Raw genomic sequence first — 21218 nt, forward strand, 5'->3', positions numbered from 1 at the left:
ACTAAGCGATTTACCACTTTGCTAATTTCATAATCCCAGTAGGCCTTCTTAGTTTCTTATAGGAACTAGACAGTCATATTTGTATAAATATGTGATACAAACCTATCAACAGTGCTCTCAGTCCTGTTTGGTTTGTTATTTTTGCTCTTTTTAGCTGAAATGTGTTGCTTGCCAGGGAGGCATGCAATGCCTATTTTAAACATCTATGGATGTATTCCAGGGGCTGCTCTTCATGAATCACCATAAATACATCTAGAACAGACTCCCCGAAATTACCCACTCATTTCACTCCACATTTTTTATTCATAATTTCAGCGCAGCAATTCCCAGACCTAAACATCTTTGCACGGAGTCCAATAAAAAGGCAATATTGTGTTTGATGAATCATTCAATGATGATGAACCACCCCGCATTTTTAAAGACCCTGTTGACTTCTACTTGCCAATATCCATGTTTTGATGGATAATTTGTTCCCCTAATTCCTTTTATTTTCATCTTTGCAGTTGACAAGAGCCTAAAGGGGGAAAAGCCTTTACAATGCAGTAATTACCACACAGTGCCTTTACACCACAGTGCATTTTTGCCACAAAACTTTCTACCACCGATATACCTTTACCAAGTATAAATATTTGTGTGTGTGTGTATATGTGTATGTGTGTGTGTGTGTATATATATATATATATATATATATATATATATATATATATATATATATATATATATATATATATATATATATATGTATGTTACACATTTAAGGTTTTAGGGATGGGCAAGGATATAGGCTGATGAAGGTATTTTAGGATTTAGGGATGGGTAGGGGTAGAGGTATAGGGTGGTAAGGGTATTTTTAGATAAAAAGAAACAACAAAGGGTTGAGGCAAGAAAAACTGCACCTGACACTTCAAGTAGCACAGTGTTTGAGTGATGGTGCTTGATAACAAGAAAGTGCACCCCTCTACACTTCCTATTGGGACAAAGTCCCAAAGAACATGAGCAAAAGAGTGGAATCAGCACCCATCAAATCACCTACATTATTTTTTTAATAAAATTAAACACAAATGGTACTCGATGACTTTAAAGAAGCGTGTCTGATCCAAGTTGTTCTTTAGAAAAAATATTTGTTGTTTTTATTGAAAGATAGACGGAATCATTTTAATCCAATTTTCATAAAAACCATTGCACCATTTAGCCAACGCGTTTCGTCTCCAGGGAGACTTCCTCAGGGCTCTTGGAAATAAAAACTTGTTTATAAAGATCCAATGGTCATCAGGCGCACAAAGAGGTAACTTATCAGTAATCTTAAATTGATGGTTCAAGTGACAGCATCAATAAACGGCAGGGTAGCCAGCAAAACTCATTCAGCGCTTGTGTAAAGAAAAGAGCGCTTTTAAAAAAATATCGTGGGGAAGAAATATAGACAACAAAAATATAGTTGACAAGAATATCGACTGACAGGTAAGTAATATCGATTACAAAAATATCTTTGTAATAAATATTGTTTACAAAAATATAGTTTACAAAAATATTGATTTATTAATAATGCTATGTATTTTAGTGTTTTTAATGAGAATTGTTTGTTATTTTATTATATGTTTTAGAATTTTACTAGTTATTAATTTATTTTAAGTGTAATTCTGTGTTTCCAGTTCTGTAGCGGGTTTATAGGGGAATAGGGTTGGGAAGTAATTTAATTACATATATTTAAATAATAATTTATAGTAGTTAATTTAGTTTTTTTTAATTAGAATATTGCATCTTAATTCCGTAGCGGGTTGTGGGTTAATAGGGGAATAGGGTGGGAAGTAATTTTATTATATATATATTTATTGAATAATTAGTGTGTTAATTGATTAATGATAGTTTAACAATTTGTTGTTAATTCATTTCAATTAGTCAATTATTAATTCATTATGTTAATTGTTTAATTTTAGGTGTGTGTTGTGGTGTTTATATGTGTAAATGGTGTGAAGGGTGGTAAGTATTAAATATTTTTCAATTAATTACCATTGATTAATTAGTAATTATTAATTGCAATTGTGTAATGAATTTTAGGTGTCTGTTGTGGTGTTCATATGTGTAAATGGTGTGAAAGGCGGTAAGTAATTTTTTATTGATTAATTAATAAATAATAACACATTCATTTGTATTATTTATTTAGTAATTATTAAATTGAATTGTGTAATTAATTTTAAGTGTGCGTTGTGTATGCGTTGCGTTGTGTATATTATAGTGTTAACTAATGTGTAATTAATTATGGTTTATTATCTTTGTTAATAATAATATATTTAAATGTATATATTAATTATGTTAATATTGGAAATTAACTTTAATAAAAATGTTGATGGTTTTGTTTTTTATTGTTTTGTGATCCAGCGCTTTACCTACTGTTGCACTCACTGGAGTGGGAATAGTAACTTTTTACCTCTACGCTATCCAACGCTTTCCCGATGGTTGCACTCATTGGAGTTGGAATAGTAATTTTTATCCCTCCGCTATCCAGCGCTTTCCCTACTGTTGCACTCACTGGAGTGGGAATAGTACATTTTACCACTCGGCTATACAGCGCTTTCCCTACTGTTGTACTCATTGGAGTGGGAATAGTAATTTTTACCCCCACACTATCCAGCGTTTTTCCTACTGTTGCACTCACTGGAGTGGGAATAGTAAGTTTTACCCCTCCGCTATCCAGCGCATTCCCTACTGTTGCATTAATTGGAGTGGGAATAGTAATTTTTACCCCCTACGCTATCCAGCGCTTTTCCTACTGTTGCACTCACTGGAGTGGGAATAGTAAATTTTACCCCTCTGCTATCCAGCACTTTTCCTACTGTTGCACTAATTGGAGTGGGAATAGTAATTTGTACCACTATGCTATCCAGCGCTTTCCCTACTGTTGCAGTCACTGGAATGGGAATAGTAATTTGTATCCCCTCGCTATCCAACTTTTTAACTGCTAATGTTTTTATTTTCTTATTAAATGTATGTATTATTTTTTTAAATAGTTTAATGTGTTAATTAAATATAGAATATTTAATTTTATTTTGAATTATTTATATGTGTTTATTTTATTTTTATATAATAAAAAAGTTTATAAATTAAATAAAGATAATAGTTAATAAAATGTATTTAAGTAAATATATGTATATGTACGTTTTGTTTGTGTTTATATTTATTAAATTAAGTTTATTTGTTATAATTAGTTAAAATATATCTTAAATTTAATTTATTTTGTTAATAATATTAATATTATTTAACTAATTTAATTTAAGTTACGATATTTTTTACATCTATATTTTTTACATCTATATTTTTGAGTCGATATTATTGTACTAACCTGTTTAAATATAGGGAGTCGATATTTTTTTAATCGATATTTTTTTCATCTATATTTCTGAAGTTGATATTTAAACATGGAACCATTCTGTTCTGATACCAAAGGTACAACATACTATTGTTCTTTAGCTAGGTTCACACTCTACAAATACCTACACATACATACCTGTGCATGCAAAAATACAAGGCTATACTACAGTATGCATTCCTGGTGACAAGCCCTCCAGTGGGTACATGATCGCCCATTGGTTGACATATAGACAAAGCACACTGGAAGCAGTGAATCAGTTTCCAACAATACTTGCTGTTCATCTTTATACAGTGGTCTAATATTGAAAATCCTGTTTTGAAATAAGCAAATAATTTTTTTTTAAATGGACCTAGCAGTGGCAGTGATTCTAATTTGAAACTAAGTACATATTGATAATGATTGGGGATCAGTGCTCAATTTGAGCCAATGGTTCCCTGTAGGGGACACGTCACTCAGTCTTGGCAGCAGCAGCTCCTCTGCTCTTGTGGAAGAGCGTCACCCCCCCCCCCCCCAAAAAAATGTCAAGAAAGGAAAAATAAAACAACACACATTTTATTTTTCCTTTCCTCCAGAGGCTTGGGGGCGGGTCTGACAGTGACATGCACTGAGGGGAGTGGTAGTGCACTTCCATCACTGCGCATGGCTGTCTCAGGCCAGCCAAACCATCATGCGCAGTGAAAGCTCTCCCCAACCCAGCAACGCAGATGAGTTGGAGAGAGCAGGGACAGACTCACGGCGTAAATCGAGGGTGCTCAGGCCAATCCTCAAGCTGCTCTCAGGGAACGAAAGCAGCTTCAGGATGGGCTGCAAGGCATTGTGGGAGCCTGTGCCTTCCCGAAGAGGTGAACAGGAGCAGAAGAGACAAAGAGTGCTGCAGGTACGTTTTATTTTTTATTCTTCCTCCCCCAGCGACCCCTTGTGCCCTTCCTTAACCCCCCCCCCACCCCTCCGCTCATCTAGCATACCAGCCGCTCCTGAGTTTTGGGGACCAGCACCTATTTTTCCGCTTGGATATTTCCTGATAGCAAAAGAGGGAAAGCACACAAATGGAAAAGAAGGAGAAAGAAGTCAAAAAGTCAAAAATGGAGAAAACAGGAACGTAAAGCAGTTCTGTTTGAAATTGAATGTAGCTAAATATATAGGGCTTATTCTGTGCAACAATCTGACCAAAGCCTAGTGTGAAGTGCTTCCACCCTTACTCAGCCTTTGCTGCTGTTTAGGCCTCATAGATGTTGAGTAGCAGACATTAGAGAGGGATCAGGTAGTATTTATATGTGGTAGCACCATCTTGGTGAGGTACTTTACACCACCACTGATAATAAAAAATATTGCTTCAACTCCTATGGGGAAGATTTTACTAACCATTACAGCTGGTTAAACAAGTATTACTAGTGGTGGCACCAAGAGATATCAAAGAAGCCTGATAGGAAATCATTCCTACATTAACTACTCCCATCAAATGCACACATACCACTAAACGTTACATGCACATATAACACTCAAATGTGCACAACATACAAACACACCAGCACACATAGAAACACCGGCAATTATAAATGGTTGAACACAGTCACATATAGGGGCCCATTATGATGACGGGCGGACTTAGTCCGCCGCCATCATACCGGGACCCGGGACCGCCCGCCATAAGGGCGGAGGTTCCGATCAGGGCATTAGGATGCGCCCGCCACACAGGTGGGCGCATCCTGTATATGTACCATTGCGGCAGGCGGAGCAGAAATCTCCGCCCGCCGCAATGGTAAAAGTGCAAGTTGTGCTTTTCTAAGCGCGACATGACAGGCACCGCGCGGTGCCTGCGATGTTGCACTTAGAAATGCGGGGGGGTACCATAGGTACCCTCCATGTGCACCCCCCAAGCCACAGACTCCCAGGGGGCCCGAAAGGGGCCCCCGTAGGGAGTCTCCGCATGCCTTTCCGTGGCGGCATTGCCGCCACGGAAAAGCATAAGCAAAAGCCCATTGTAATTTGGCGGGCGGTGTCTAACCATATTAATCATTTTCTGCCCGGCCGCAAGGCGACTGGGGCGGAAAACAGGCGGGCGGTGTTTCACACCACCACGGTCCCCTCCGCCATCCTAATATGGCGGGGGGGGAGTTGGGCAATAGATGTCGGGCGTATTTCCTCCGAGGAAATCCGCCCGACATCGTAATGGACCCCATAGTCTACAAAGGACACATGCACCACCCACAGAAACATGCAATCAAGATATAATGGTAGAACATGGAAACACTGCATTTCTGTTTGGGACTGTATTGCCAGCAAATTATGCAGGCAGCACAGTATTCTTATGAGGTGGTTTAGAAACCTAAACAGCGCAAGAATATAGGATACTAGGCCTTTCTAACTGGGAATGTACCATCCCAACTACCTTGATAAGTATTTGACATATTTATCAATCGATTTAGCATAAATGATGGCCGTTACCCTCGTCTGTAGTGTTTGTATTCAACGTTTACATATAAAATAACTTCCAGCACATGAACATACATATACCCAGAGCATAAAAGTGAGGAGAGTCTATGGTTTATTAGCTGAGAGCTAGTAGTGCAGAACATGATCATGCTCCCTATTTCCCATCATTGTCTATGGATCATCCTTGCCGTGTTCCCTTTGAGTGTTGGCTGCATTATTTCAGCTCTGCTGATTTGCCTGGGTTGGGATGCCGCAGTCATCATCAGGCAGGTCATTGGTGATGACAGGGACGATTAAGATTGTCATCTGCAAACACATGCCAGGGACATTTGGGGCTGCGGCATCCTGTGGAAACATCCCTTCCAGCTGCAGATTGGAGAATGCCACTCCCCACCATCTGGCCTGAGAGGCAACAGAGCTGTACATGGAACCCGCATAACTGCTGGCCCGGATGAGTCCTGATTCAGTGACTGCCGGCCAAACGCAGCACAAAATGCTTCTGATCATCGGGTCCTCTGCGTGGGTTGTAGTTTTATATCGAAGTGGAAATTAGATGTTGGGAAGAGGTTTCATTCACTAATGGGAAACATAGATCTTCGCAAGCAAGTCCAGAAAAAGGAGGTCTTAAAGCTCTGCATTCAATGGACAATTGCTCTCAGGAACTACCCAAGTATTTGAATTGCTTTCCTTACTTGTACTACCCTGGAGGTAAGTTGGTCCATTATAAACCCTGTATAGCAGAACATAGAACATAGCATATCACAAATCAAGAAGACATAACATAAAATCGTATCTACCATAAGTACAACTCTACTCAACGAAAAATGCTATTTTCCTTTTAACCATTTCTCTCAGAAACCTGTCTCCTCTCTACCAGTTCTTGTCCCCTCCCCAGTTTGATCCCACTGCTCCTTTTGTTTTGACCTCATATATTGGAATTATTGTTCTCTCTTCTCTATACCTCCATTCTTTGTTTATTTATTTCTTTGTTTATTTGTTTTGGCAGGGCATTCACAATGAACATATTTTGCAGAGATCGTGTCGTTCCAAATTTGCAGACTAACTGTTCCACAAGACATCAAAATATTATTGTGTGATTAACTTACCCACATTGGGGGGTGTTTATGTATTGAAATGTAACTGGGGAGCATCGTGCGTATTACACTGATGAAGGAGCAGAGAAGGAACCAAAATTAATTATAACTGCACATGAGGATAAGCCATAATGTTAAACTTCAATTGTTTAATGAACTCTAAAGTTAACAAGCATTTGCAATGCAATAGGTCTCACATTTACGAGAGTTTGAGCTATTGGCATTGTAAATAACAATGCCTTTTATTTGTGTGTTGTTTTTTAAAACAAATAAATAAAAGGCATTGTCATTTACAAAGCCAATAGCTTAAATTCTCACAAATGCGAGACCTATTGCATTGCAAATGCTAGCGCCCGTGCTATAAAGATTTTCTTTTAAAGTTAAGGGAGAGGGTGTTCTGCCTGCAACAGCAGGCAGGACAAAGAGAAAATAGTGCTCGGAGGCTGTAATTAAAGCCTACCGAGTAACAACACATGTAACTGGGTGTCGCCATGGGAGGTTACAAAATGAGACAAGGTGGTACTAAGGAGGGACTGCTAAGCCTACTGACCAATGAACAGCCACAGTTTATGGTGGACAATGACACAAGCCAATAAAAAATATGGGCGGAGAGTGGGCGGAGCTTCAAGTTCCTACCTGAATACAGCATGCCTCACTGAGCAGCAAATGCACTTGTCTAGCTCGACCTAAAAATCGCACTGATATTATCAAACCAGATCAAATATAAAAACCTGAATCAATAAATGGAGGTATACAACAGCAAATAAGAAGGGCTGCAAGTTAATGATAATAAGGAGATGAACATAAATAGAAGTGTAGCATAAACAGGCCCTATGCAAGGGTCTCAATGATCAAAGACTTAGTGCCTGTTCACGGAGTTTAAAATTCCTGATTAGCTCCAGGATAAGGCTCCTCCACTGAGAAGAAAGAAATCATTCAGTCAACAAATTGTTAAAGAAAATGTGAATAAGCAAATCAGTAAAGAGATTGTGAAAAAGCTGATGAGAAATGTTATGATTGGTTAAGTCCTGATGTTAAAATAATGGAGACTGAGAAGCAGGGCACATCTAATCTTTCAAGAGTGTGCTAGTGGTGAGTGCTGTGACTCACTATCAGATTGCAGCTAGATGGTTGCAGAGTAGATGATAATGAATAGGAGCTAGAGTGTTCTGCACATGATGAAAGGAACTGAAGGGAATTTCCAGTTTATATAGCTGGCTGTGTCAGAACAGAGTCTCAGGCCTAAATGGGAGTATCCGAGCTAAGAACTCCAGTACACCAGATTTCATGCAGAAGCTGTTTGGAGTGAAGACAAAAGCTCCCAATAAGCTTGTCATAAATAACTCAGGGAAGTGTGCAAGTGTTTCTGAACAATCCATTAATAAAGCCATTTGCCTTGCATAGTAAGGCACTCCGCAACCCTTGCGTAAAGACTTTTCAAATTATATGCACAAGCTAGGAAGAGTGCCTTTGAATATTCATTTTACTTAGTCCAGAGCCTATTTAACAGGGTGTCAATTACAATGTTAAGTGTATTCTTCTGAAAATGTTTCCCTTGCTACCAGGCGATCTGGCACTAGCTCTTTCTACTGAAGGAAGTGAAACCACTCCTTCCAGAACAAGACTTCAAGACTGTCATCCAACCTCTCACACTCTCACATCTAGGTGGTGGCAACATTCTTCTCCTCATCCTCCCAGTCTCCACAACGCTATCATCTTAACGGCATCCCACAGGCCCCAGCAAGTGACATCAACAATCTTTGAAAATATGACCACACCACCGATCACCCCCATGAAAGGGAACTCCACTTGCCAGCCTGAACCATTTTAGAAATCAGGTGCTTCAACCACAAAGCCATCACCACCAGCATCTCCACCTATCTGGTGGCACTCCACACACCTGCAACCAGGACATCATCACAATGGAAATGAAGATGTGCAAAAAAAAACAGGGAAACAGACCTTATTCATTTATACACCAAGGATCTGGAACAACCCACTTATATCCATCAAGACCATCTCAAGCCTGCTACAGATTAGGAAAGAGCTGAAGACACTCCGCTTTAAAGAACATTACATTATGATGACGTAAAAGCATACCTCTATTTCCCTTCCAATGACCCTTTGACTGTATCCTTGAATTTGACTTTGACTTTCTGTACAGCACTCTGCTACTTTTAGTTAGGTTCATACTAAACATACTATACAAAAGTACATACGTGCATGCCTACATTTGGCTGTAAGCTAGTAGTTTTGGTCCAGTTGACTATTTTCCCTGGCGCCAACTACTGGATTCCTGTGAGAAGAAAATTTCCCCATTCTACAACAAGGGTTCTAATACTTCAAATGATAAAAAAAAAAGACATTACAAAATTGTTGTTTCCAATATACTGCAAAAATATATAAAATATAGTATCTAATTTCACAATTACATTAAAAACAATTCAATAGACAGGCACTAAACTATATTTTTCTCCTTATCACATTGAACATTTTATCAAGGTGTTTTTTATAATTGGAGAATTTACACTTAACCAAAACAAGCTTTCTGAGTACAGTTTTTCATTCAAGGCAAATTTGGTTCAAGTGTGTTCAGTGGTTTTGGCTGTAGATGTGAGCACAATTTCTTTTGGTAGCTAAAATCATAAACCATATTTTTTGACCCTGTTATTTCCATATAAAAAAAATCATTTTCAATGAAAAATGAAGCAAACTATTACTACACAGTGACAGTGTGTGTGTATATATACCAGCTTCCATACAATTATGGGGCCGATTCCGATCTCAGTTGGAAAGCACTCCAACCGAGCCGGATCCGGGGTGTTTTCTGACCGATCCAGACTCCTGCAGTTCGACCGAGCGAGAACGATGCGGCCGTATGCTGTCAGACTCGGTTCAGTCAGACTCCCATAGAAGTCAATGGGAGCCGACTGTACGATGCATACATGGGCTCCCATTGACTGAATGGGTACGTTGCGGACAAGTGCACCCCCTACAGTGGGTACGCGTTGGTGCCATCCTCACCGTACTTGCCTGTGTTGGGGAGACCCATGGGTCTCCCCCTGTGTCCGAGTCGTAAGGCTGGGGATAACAGGGGGTCCGATGCGGACCCCCAAAGCCCAACTCTGGGAGCTATTGCGAGCCGGAAGCTCCGACTCGATCCGGCTGTCCGAATCGAGCATCGTACTGGCTCGGTCGGAATTCACCTCCATTGCATGCCACAGTTAGCTTACGGACGAGACGTTCAGAGCGGTTCAGACCCGGAAACGATTCCGATGGAGATTTTGCGCTTGTTCGCATCGTACTTCTATGTCCGGACCCGTGTACGAACCGGACGGAAATTCAGCCTCCGAATCCGATCCGCTAATGCCGAACCCGATTCGGTGCCCTTCCGACCGAGATTGGAATCGGCCCCTATGTAGTAAACACTGCAGATACAGAATCACATGAATCCACTGGTGTTCACCATTATTTGATGAAAAATGTATTCATGGAAGGGAAACCAAATCTAAACATTCTAATTCCAATCAGTGCCCATTGTAACTTGCTCATTGAAGAAAACTGCTTTATCAAACTCAATCCGCAATAAGTTGAAGTAATAAAAACAATGAACATGTATCATGTTGACACCTCTTCTTCTTGCACCTGAACCTTTCACTGCCATGACTGGTGCTGTTTTTGCTGTAAGGGAAATAAATGTATGCTGGCTGTGATATAGCTATTGTGCTTGTGCTACTACTATCTACATAGTACCTATTTTGTTTGTATGTGAATCTTGCACCGTCTCCGTTTTTGTTGTGTTTTTGTGCAAATGAAACTTGCACTAACACTGCCTGTACTTTATCTGGTATATGTGTACGGGAAAGTTGTACTTCTGATGCATGTTCAGTACCTGCTGTGCACCGTTGACATTTAATTCATGCTTTTTGTATTGTACCTGTCCTTTGTGAAGGAGCCTTGCACTTCTATCATTTATATGTGAGTGATCCTTGCTCTGATGCTGTCTGCACTTTTCGTTTTCTATGTTTGAGTACAGCTTTCACTGTTGTCACTCAGGTTGTACCTGTTCAGTGCCTGAGGGAAGACTTTCCTCTACTACTTGTGCTGTACAGTTTTTCTGTGAAATACAAGCCCTCTCGCCTTCTGCCTGTGGTGTACTGTCTTGGTTGTGATGGAGTTTTACTTCGTCTGCCCTTGTAAGTGTTCTGCATATGATGGAAGCTTACACTGCTGCTGACTGCCTTGCTTTTTTGTCTGTGAAGCAAACCTGCACAGAGACTACCTTGTCTTTGTGAGTAAAAGAATATTATGGGTAATGACGCACCAATGTACATACAATTACATAACTTCCTCGTTACAGCATACATTTGCACTGCCTTAATGTGGTACAATTCAGAGGTTACAGCGGACCTCGGACAATGGGTCAATCCCACCAAATCCAAGTAAAGCACAGGGTGCACCAGCTCGCCATTCAGAATGACATGCAGAGACCCTGAACTGGGGGCATGACCCTAGGTGGAAGTGAATTGGAAGAAGGAAAGCAAAAATGTTTTGGACTGTGGGTTTATGCCAGGTATGACACAAAAACAAATGTCCAGATCTGTATTAAGTGAGGATATATAGCGACAGCTTGTACTCCATGACCTCCTGAAGATCCTCATCCTGCAGCTTATTTGTGGCACTCAAGCTAAAACTTGAGCTTGAGGCCCTCCCCCAAACTCACTGACCCAACCCAGTGACCGAATCATGACTCCCTGTTATCTCCCACGCATGCAGCGCTGTGTGGGCAGTGCATGAGACCTGAATCAGCATAGAGACAAAGTAAAGTAGAAATGCTCTCAAAATTAATGTTACCAACGTGCAATTAATTAAGTGTTCCAAACAAAACATTACTAGGTTCCATATGTGTCTGAGATTTCCTTTGTGCTGATTGGAAGTATGCATGTCCAGCAGCAGGCTTTGCTGAGAAGCCAGTGATGACCCGGATGTACTGAGTTGTGGATTGAGATTACAGAGTGAGTTAAGAGTCCAGTGAATTGAACTGATATTTATGCAGCACAGACTGAAAACCAAGATGTATGAGCAGAGCAGGTTGAGAGTCAGACGCTGTGGGTTTAAATTCACGAAGCCCACTCTTGAAATGCCAGCAATGTGGGCTGTGTCTCCAATAGTGTGGGTTTAGACTCCTACATAGGAATTTGAGAATCCAGGCGGGTGGCTCCAAATTACAGTGTTATTGGTTGAGATCCAAGCTGTGTAGTGTTTAGTGTTGGAGGTGTCAAACGTCAACATTTCAGGAGTAAGAAACCGAATGACTGAAGCAGAGTTTCATTAAATTCTGTTCGGATTGGTTTACCATCAAATGAGGTCCCATTAGCGAGATTACAAGGTTCCAGAACAGCATGGTTTAGAACCCAGAGGAGCTGGATCACGATTCTGATTCATGAAAAGAAGTAGCATCAAGTGAGGCGAGGATTGGGGAGGACTGACAGCACAAGGGAGAAGCTGTGATATACTGGCTAAGCTGTCTACTTTGGAATTTGCGGCTTTCGCTACTCCCTGCGCTTGTAAACTGGTAAATGGAGATGTATGTGTGTGTGTGTGTGTGTGTGTGTGTGTGTGTGTGTATAGACACATACACACATATACTGATATAAAATGTAATGTCATTGTATTGTTCAAAATGTGTAAACTCCCATCCATAGTTCATGATCTTGTATTGCTTCCTAACACCCCGCCAACGAGCAGTGCTCCACTGTTCTGTTAGTACGTTTGTGATAAATACTGATGCATAAAAAGTAAGGAAAAGCGAACGTTGGGAAGAGTAACAATAACTCTGATGGATGGATGCATTAAGGTCTTAAGGAGCTAACACACGGCTCCATGTTATAAATGTAAATTGTTTCGTAGAATGGAAACAGCAATTTTGATTCTAAGGCATAATCTCAAGTTCCCTTCTCTGTTTTTCTGTAGGGATCTGAGCATGAACAATATCAGTGATCTCCAGCCCAATGGCTTTCATCACCTTCGCTTCCTGGAAGAGTTGTAAGTACCGCAGAATCTGTCTTTAATTGTAGTGGATTTATTTATTCCATTCAGGAAATTTGTAATAAAGGAATTCAGTCATCTCTAGTCAAGTTGAAGCTGACTATTGCTTTTAGCTTCACAGTATGTCTTTATCTACAATGTCACTGTCACCTTCAGTGGGTGAGCACAAACATTGGGGTGTCTTTCCTTAATGTCCAGAGGCATTAGGCTGGGGGGGCTTCATGTGTGTGGGGTGATTTATCCAGAATTTAGAGGCTTTTGAAGCTCCTCTCTGTCTGCCCACATAGTTTGATTTGCGAGTGGTGAGTTTCATGACGCCTTGGGAGCAAAGAATCCATTGGGAATATAACCATGATTTTGTCGCATAGGTAAAGAGGGTGGGTGACCACTAGTTCTTTAAAGGTGAGACCGAGATACATGGAGCTTGTTTCAGGCATCAGAAAGAACCAGTTTACTGGTCCGTTGAGTATCCTCCCTTTTGACTATCAATTAGCATTGCTTCTGAATTGTAGGATCTCTATAGTTGGTCCAGCAGTAATTGTGTGTAGCTGGAGAACAGGTCATTTGTGCAGACGAGAATTGCCTTGATCATGGCACCCACCAGAATGGTGTGACTGTAAAATTCAATCCAATTTGAGTTTGCTTAGGTGGTAGTTTTCTTTGGCCACTTAATGTATTTGTGTCCACAAATATGCACTGGTTTGTTGGTGGAACTCCACGTTTTTGCACCTATTGCAAAAGTACAGGCTGATGGCTGGTTGAAGAAGCTGATATCTTTTAGAACTAGCAGGAGAACACCCATCTTGGAACTCGTTACAGTGTGTTTACAGCTTTCAATATGGCTCTTAGCTGGCTCTTTGAACCACAGACCTTTTGGTGTTTCCAGGAGTCTTCTGCTTAGTAGAATATCCATTCAATGTGGGCAGTGCTCTGATGGGTGCCTGACAGTGATGATGGCAGTTTTCCGTGCATTGCTTAGTCTAAAGTCATATTAGCATGTGTATAAAGTAATTTGCAAACCTTCAAACATGTCCTTCTAAGCCCTCCTTTTCATTTGTATCTAAAATAGGGCTGCTCCTGGTGGCATTGCTGATTCCTAGAGATAATTGGTTTCGGAGGTGAAATTACTTAGGGCCACATACATCAAATTTGGAAATAGCGATTACCTAATTGGCATTTTCTGAGTATCGCAATTAGGTAATCACTATTTCCAATGTATGAAACGCCATCATTTTCATATAGCGATTCTTAGTGGGTCGCAAATTGACCTACCTCATTAATATTAATGAGGTAGATCACAATTTGCGACCGCCGAGGAATCGCTAAAATCTCAGGGATGGTGACCAGCAGACCCCCATGTCCGTGATTGCTTTTCAATAAAGCAATCTTTTTTTTTTTTAAATGTAGCTTGTTTTCCTTAATGGAAAATAGGTTGTGTTTTTAAAAAAAAACGTTTTCTTTTCATTTTTTGCTTTTATAAATCTTTTTACAACCATTCCCAAAGGGGAAGGAGGTCCCTTGTGAATGGGTTACCACCGACTTGAAGTTGGTGGTAAATTACGAATGTTTTAAAATCGTATTCACGGTCACAAAACATTCATACATACCCTTACGATTCGGTATTTGGGCGCCCTAAACACACCCCTTCAAAATACAGAATAACAAACCTATTTTGCAATTCGGTTACAGGTTACCGAATCGCAAAATAGGGTTAGATACATGTAAAAAGCTTGTTTTGCATTCACAAACAGGCGATACTGCGAATCGGCCCATTTGAAAATGCAAAATTGGTTGAAACATGTGGCCCATAGCTTCATCTTTCATGACTCCATCACTTTTCTACCCTTTTATAAGTGTGGCTTGATTGCATGTTTCCAGTTTGAGAGGGGAATGTTTAGCACTGCTTGGTATGTTATTTTGAAACCTACATGTCAATATTTACATTGAAAAAAAAGGTTGACAGGCTAAACATGCCAAAATGTCATGTGTTTGTAAAACACTAACATATTCATTTTGATGCATTGACCAAAACCTGCTCCAGAGCTGGCTAGTCCTTGAAGGTGCTGCTGATCACTTTTTTCCTTCTAGGCTGGTCTTTCATGAAGTCTAGACTGTAGAGAACTAAGGGCCAGATGTGTGACCTATTTTTGCATGCGCATGCAAAAACGTAATGGGCCATGTACAAAGCCTATTTAGCAAGTTGCAATGTATTTGTGACTCGCTAAATAGATTTTGCGACTCGCTAGTAGGAAGGGCCGTTCCCTTCCTATTAGCGACCCCAAAACCATGTACCAATGTTTTGCAACTGCAATTGTGGTTGCAAAACACTCGCAAATGACCACCCTCTTCAAGAGGGTGGTAATGGAGTCACAAATGGGAAGTGGTTCCCAGGGGACCCCTTCCTCTTCGTGACTGACTCAGAAAATATTTTTTAAGGGCAGGCAGTGGTCCCAGGGACCACTACCTTCCCTTAAAAAAATGAAACGAAAACGTTTTTTTTTTTTTTAAATGCATCCCATTTTCCTTTAAGGAAAACGGGCTGCATTCACACAAAAAAAAAACACTGCTTTATTTAAAAGCAGTCCCAGACATGGTGTTCTGCTGAGCCCAGCAGGCCACCATACCTGGGAGGGCCTGCCATTCCCAATGGGGTCACAAATTGCGAGTGGCTCATTAATATTCCTGAGCCTCGAATTTTGCGACCCAATTGGGAATCACTAACAGTGCCTCTGACACTGTTGTACATCCCAATTTGCGACTCACAATTGCGAAACAATTTGCGAGGTGCAAATTTGGTGGTCGTACATCTTGCCCCAAGTCTCCAATTGAGGAAGCTTGCATCCCTTCAGTTCCCCTTTCATACTGTAAACACTCCTGTACTAATGTCACCCAGGCTGTTGAATTGTTACTTACAGGGAGGACATTCATTCTGTGTTTGATTACAAATATTTTCACATTTACCACAGGTAACTTTCCTTTGGTGGTGGGCTCATGCTCACAAGTCAGCATCTCATCAAAATACATAGTGAAGACAAGAAGTGTAGATACTCCTACACTTGAAAGATTTTTGCAACATGAGGCTCAGTTCTAGAAGATCAATAGTATGTTGGGTGAAGGAGGAAAGGTTTATGTTTGGAAAGGTATTTGACGAGTTTTTGGATGGAAAAAAAATACTTGAATCATGACTTCCTTACCAGTAAAATAATGTACAAAACCTGGAAGAATTCAGGGATTTAAAGTTTGATGGCTGTCACTGAATCTTCAGATGCCTCTATTTTATGGCTAGGGCCTTAACTGAGAAGGGGCATCGCCCACCATTATGTATGACCACATCTATTGCAGGGACATTCCTGCCTTGGCCTCTGGAGGGATGTATGACGGTACGACGCGGGCTATTACCATGTGTACCGTTACAACGCGTGTTTTACAACGCAAGTCTTGCGCTGTAGGGTGCGGACTTAGAAGTAGTTTAATTTACTATTCCAAGACCAGTCCCCGTGGATAGTAGGGAAGGTGTTGGAATAGTAAATTAACTATTCCTTGTCCTTGAGCGCCCTCCAGCGCAAGTCGTGGTTACGACTTGCGTTGTAAGAGACGCGTCATAATGGTAGCGCGGGGTAACATCCGCATCGTAAAGGATGTTCCCCCCTCTGGAGCTCTGTCCCACAGTAGTTGCAGTAGGTGTGTGATTGGCGAAACGTGAACCCTCACCTGTGGGGGTTGGCTCAGATTGGTTTAATTGCCCAGCACTCGACAAGGAGCCAATGGTTGGGCTTCAACAACTATTCAGAAAATAGTAAAAAGTAAAGTGGGTGTGATAGTATATCAATGTTGTATAATGTTAATTTTTATAACTTGAGCTGCAATTAAAGCTGCATGCCACAATCTACCTTAAAACAGAATGAAGTGTAGGTTCATGTGCTTTACATCAGCTTATTCTTTGGGTAAAGCTTGCTCTTCCTCACGTAGCTGCTCTCTCAGACTGTTCTGCATATGGTTCCTTTACTCCTGGTCCACCATCGCTGCCAATCACCATAGGCCTCACTAACATTCTGGGCTGATTAGTTCTCAGCATTGTAGCCCAGGCAAGCTGAGAATTATAAAAATTCAATATTTTCTGTAGTGTTTTAGAATACTATATGGATTAATGAAAAACTACTCCCACTCTGATTCCTGTAGAATGTGATAATCTCATGTGTCACTTTATACCTAGCTATCCTCATTGGGCAGTTGCCTAGTTGAATCAAATTGGCAATTGCACTTGAATTTATAGAATTTCCCAAGTTAGGTCAAGAAGTGGGAGTAACATTGAATTTGGAATGAAAGTCCTGCATCAGTAGCCCGGATTGATATTTTGTTGTTGTTGCAGTTTTATATAGAGCAAACACGACCCAAAGGTATCAGAGCGCTTTACATGAGCACCAGTTGCATTGTAGATGGACACATTCATTTTACGCACGAGGAGTTTAAGTGATTTACCCAGAATCACAGGATGCTTGAGCCTTCCCCCAGACTCGAACCTGGTTCCCCAGCTTCAAAGTCGGCTGCTCTAGCCATTAAGCCACATCCTCTCACTAATTTGTACATTCTGGACTAGTCTGTTTTTTTCTGTCGAGTGACCTCACTTCTCATTACCAGTGGGAGAAACTAAACAATTTTTGTTCAACTCCGAGCAGGGATATTTATCAGGGGAGCAAGGGGGTGCAGGGGACCACTACCTCTCACAGAATGCAGCATACCTTCATTTATTGGCAGTTGATTCACAGTGCAGGAGCATTGACCTTCTCATCTATACCCTGGATGGAGCTGTTTATTGTACATCTTCGTTAAATCCATGCAGTTTCCCAAAAATGGGACCCTTCAATTGCATAGAGGTCATGTGCTGTATGAATGATTCCCTGTGGGACACACTGCATGGCACACAGATTCTGGTAATCTTTAACATGGTAAAGCCATTTCAACTTCCATTTCCCTTGAATCAGCTGATGAGAACTATGCCTCAAAGACCACACAGCAGTTTCACCCTATTTCTTGCTATGATCACGTTCATCCCAGAACAACATACTGACTGAAACCATTTAGTAGAAAGGCAACAAAAGGGGGGAGAGTCAATAAACTCTGCTGTGTTAGTGTAAGTCTGTCTAGAGGGGTTTTTTCAACAGAAGGGAGTTCCAAACAAAGGTGGCCTGTGTGAATCTTGTTGGGAGGAACAGGAGATGGTTTTAGGTGGAACTGAAGGAATGCCTTACAGTTCAGTGGTACGTTTAGAAAGTGAATGACTGCTCATCTGCGAGGGGGAGCTGGAATGTGTAGTGTGTGAAACAATCACCTTGCTACAAAACACTGATGGTGCGGCTGATCCCCTGTCAGGTGAAGAAAGAAGGATACTATGTACTTTTTTCTAGATACCACAGAAGGAGCAAGACCTAGCAATTCAGATTGGACTGTTTCTATTGAAGATGGCACAGGCTGATTTGTATATGGTTGGATCCGGTCTGTAATGTCAAAGTAATCTAAAATGGTGGGCTGGAATGTGGCCTAGAATAATTACAAGTGGCTGAGATTGATTCAAGCATTCAGTTCATTGTCATTTTATTTTTCTGTTTGTACATTTTAATATAATGGTTATGAAAGAGAACCGATCTTTGTGAGAGAATAAGATTCTTTTTTGCTAAACTCCCGAGTCACTTTGCCATTCCTTGACTGACAGATTGATATGAAAGTAGAATAAACATTTATCCAGGCTGTCAGGTTGATATTATTAAGTTTCCCAGATGTGCAAACTCAGAACAGACCTTATTGGCAAGCGCACTTCAGGGCAACCGATTTGATGTTTACTGAAATCTGGATATGGTATTTGCAATTCGACGCTGAGGGGTACAGAAATGTAAATTACTGTTTATTCAAGCTGTTTCAGCAATTTGGGAAATGCAACACACAAGAGAGTCCTTTAATCGGAACCCTTAGCCTGGACTGACATAAAACAACGTGACTGGGAGGGGAGATTGTAGCTAAGGTGCTCCTTACCTATCCATGATGTAGCAGAACAAGTGAAGCGTTACTTCGGACTGAACTTTGGGAATTAGCGTGTAATGTGAAAACCCTGTGAATAGTGACTTTTCACAAAGTCTGACCATGTTTGCCCATTTCACTTTGCTGCTATTACACTTCTGCCCCACATTCTCATGGTGCCAGAGTGTTTTGCTTATGAAAGCTTGACCTATGAGACATTCTCTCTAAACTACTTAAAATTATATGAAGTTTAGGACACCTTAGCACAAGCATGCCCCTGGCTCTACCCCCCCCCCCCATAGCTCCTCTTTCCAAACTTTCCTGGGAGACTGTGCAAGTGTACCCTTGGTCCTAACCCAGAGGCAGATGATGACCTTGGAAGGAGCTGGGCGTAACACCTGCCCTAAGCTACAGTGAACCTGTGAGCGAATTCCTCTTCCTCCAGGGATACTCCTTGTACGATAAGGTTACAAAAATTGGGTCAGAAACAGCATTTTACTGAACAGTTTACACATGAAAGCTATACGCTCGATAGACCATTCCTAAAGTGTGCAGTATTTCGATGATGTGCCAAGCAAGCCTGGTCCTCCTCCTCCTGGTACATTTTTCAACACAATTACGAAAAGCCATAGATGATGCGGGTCTCTTACAGGAAGATATTCAAAAAGCTTAGAAGAACAACAGTAAAAATCTACGATAATACATTTAAGAGCTTCTTGCAAGAGGTCCTACAGGGAAGTAGTATTACATGCTAAAACAGTAATAAGAAAGTAGGTCATGATAACCGCCCTGACATCATTAGCCAACCTCTCATTTAGATAAGTTTCTATTTGAAAAAGCATTCAAAGATACCATGACTGTTGATTTCCCACTAGAAATTGGTACAGGATTATTCAGATGCCATGCTTTCTGTTTCCTTGAGCATTCTATTGGACTATAGCACAATATTCGCCATAGAAATGACTAGCAAGGAGGCATCAGAAGGAAGCTGAGACGTATAGATGCTTTTATTCGTCTCTGTTGAATGCTCTGGAAGAGTGAAACTCTGCAGACTTCCTCATGAGCAAAATGTTAGATTTCTCAAAAATTCTATGTTTAAGAAAGGACATTAGGGTTGGGTAGAGTCAGTCACATGTAAGACTTTTGTCATGACGCTATGTTACAGGGTTCTACCACTCGCTACAAAAACACTAGTGTGTCAATGGGCACAATAACGAACTACATATTTTCTAGTTCCTGTGATGGCATCTCTTTTCTGGCATATCTGATAGAAAGGTAAGGTAAGGGGAGTTTAGTTTTCCACAGGACCATGCTACTTCCTCAATATAATATAGCTCAGTGTTGTACTTGTGACTCAGCAGCCTCTTTGGACATCTTTCAGGTTATCCACTCTTTCCAATTTCCTCTTGTCCTTGAGGCACCAGAGGCTGCCCATACCATTCCGAGCCCTCATCTCCTCCCACCCTCTTAGTTATTGCTCATAAAAACATCATAATCCCTAAAATAACAGTCTGGGCAGCCTTGGCCGAGGGCAGATGATGTGAAGGACCCAGTCGAAGATTTGTTCCACGTGTCGGCCTTGGTGAGGACTGGCAAGCCTTGTTGCCTGAAGTGCACTTCAATCTCAGCCTCCTGGTTCTTTCTGAAAGCACTTTTTTATCGAATCTGCTCTTTATTATTTTCTGTTATTGTTATGAGGAATAGAAGTGTGCTAATGGCTAGGTTGCAGACCTTGGAACTGAGAAATCAGAGTGCAAATTCAAGCTTCTCTATGTTACTAAAATTGTGTAAATCAGTGACAGTCAGATTACCTATGTATGCTTCTGCTTTTTATCTTTAAAAACGGTGAGCACCTAGAGGTGATTCATTGTGTGCTGTGTACAATAAAATCCAGTCTGCCTGTGACTTCACATAATCGTTAAAAAATTATTTAGCACACATTTGGCCTCAATCTGATACCTGGTAACAATGAGGGTTCAAGGACGACGTGAGGTTGAGGAAGAGATTGTATCACCTCACCCCAGTCATGAAGGAGAGTCTCCGCGACTGAGATTAATGTATTCATTTATAATTTTAGCATTCTTATTTTAGCGCACTAGACCAATGGTATTAGGGCTGTACAATTAAACAACAAGTGCAGCGCATTTTACAAGAAATCATTTAAACTATCTAACTAAAGTCTAATTACGGAGTTAGACTTGAGATATTCAGAAACAGGACACAAGATGTTACCACAGAAAAGTGAGTGGCTGGCAGGAGAAACT

General features: G+C 40.8%; 1 protein-coding gene across 1 annotated transcript in view; it reads left to right on the forward strand.

Annotated features, from left to right (window-relative positions):
- Window positions 1-21218, forward strand: part of LGR6 (leucine rich repeat containing G protein-coupled receptor 6) — a 528574-nt gene that overhangs the window by 128910 nt on the left and 378446 nt on the right. Inside the window, exon 2 of the mRNA XM_078644169.1 lies at window positions 12868-12939. Coding sequence (XP_078500295.1) covers window positions 12868-12939 — 72 coding nt within the window. The remainder of the gene's footprint in view (window positions 1-12867; window positions 12940-21218) is intronic.

This window comes from Lissotriton helveticus, chromosome 5_1, assembly GCF_964261635.1.
Source record: "Lissotriton helveticus chromosome 5_1, aLisHel1.1, whole genome shotgun sequence".
NCBI lineage: Eukaryota > Metazoa > Chordata > Amphibia > Caudata > Salamandridae > Lissotriton > Lissotriton helveticus.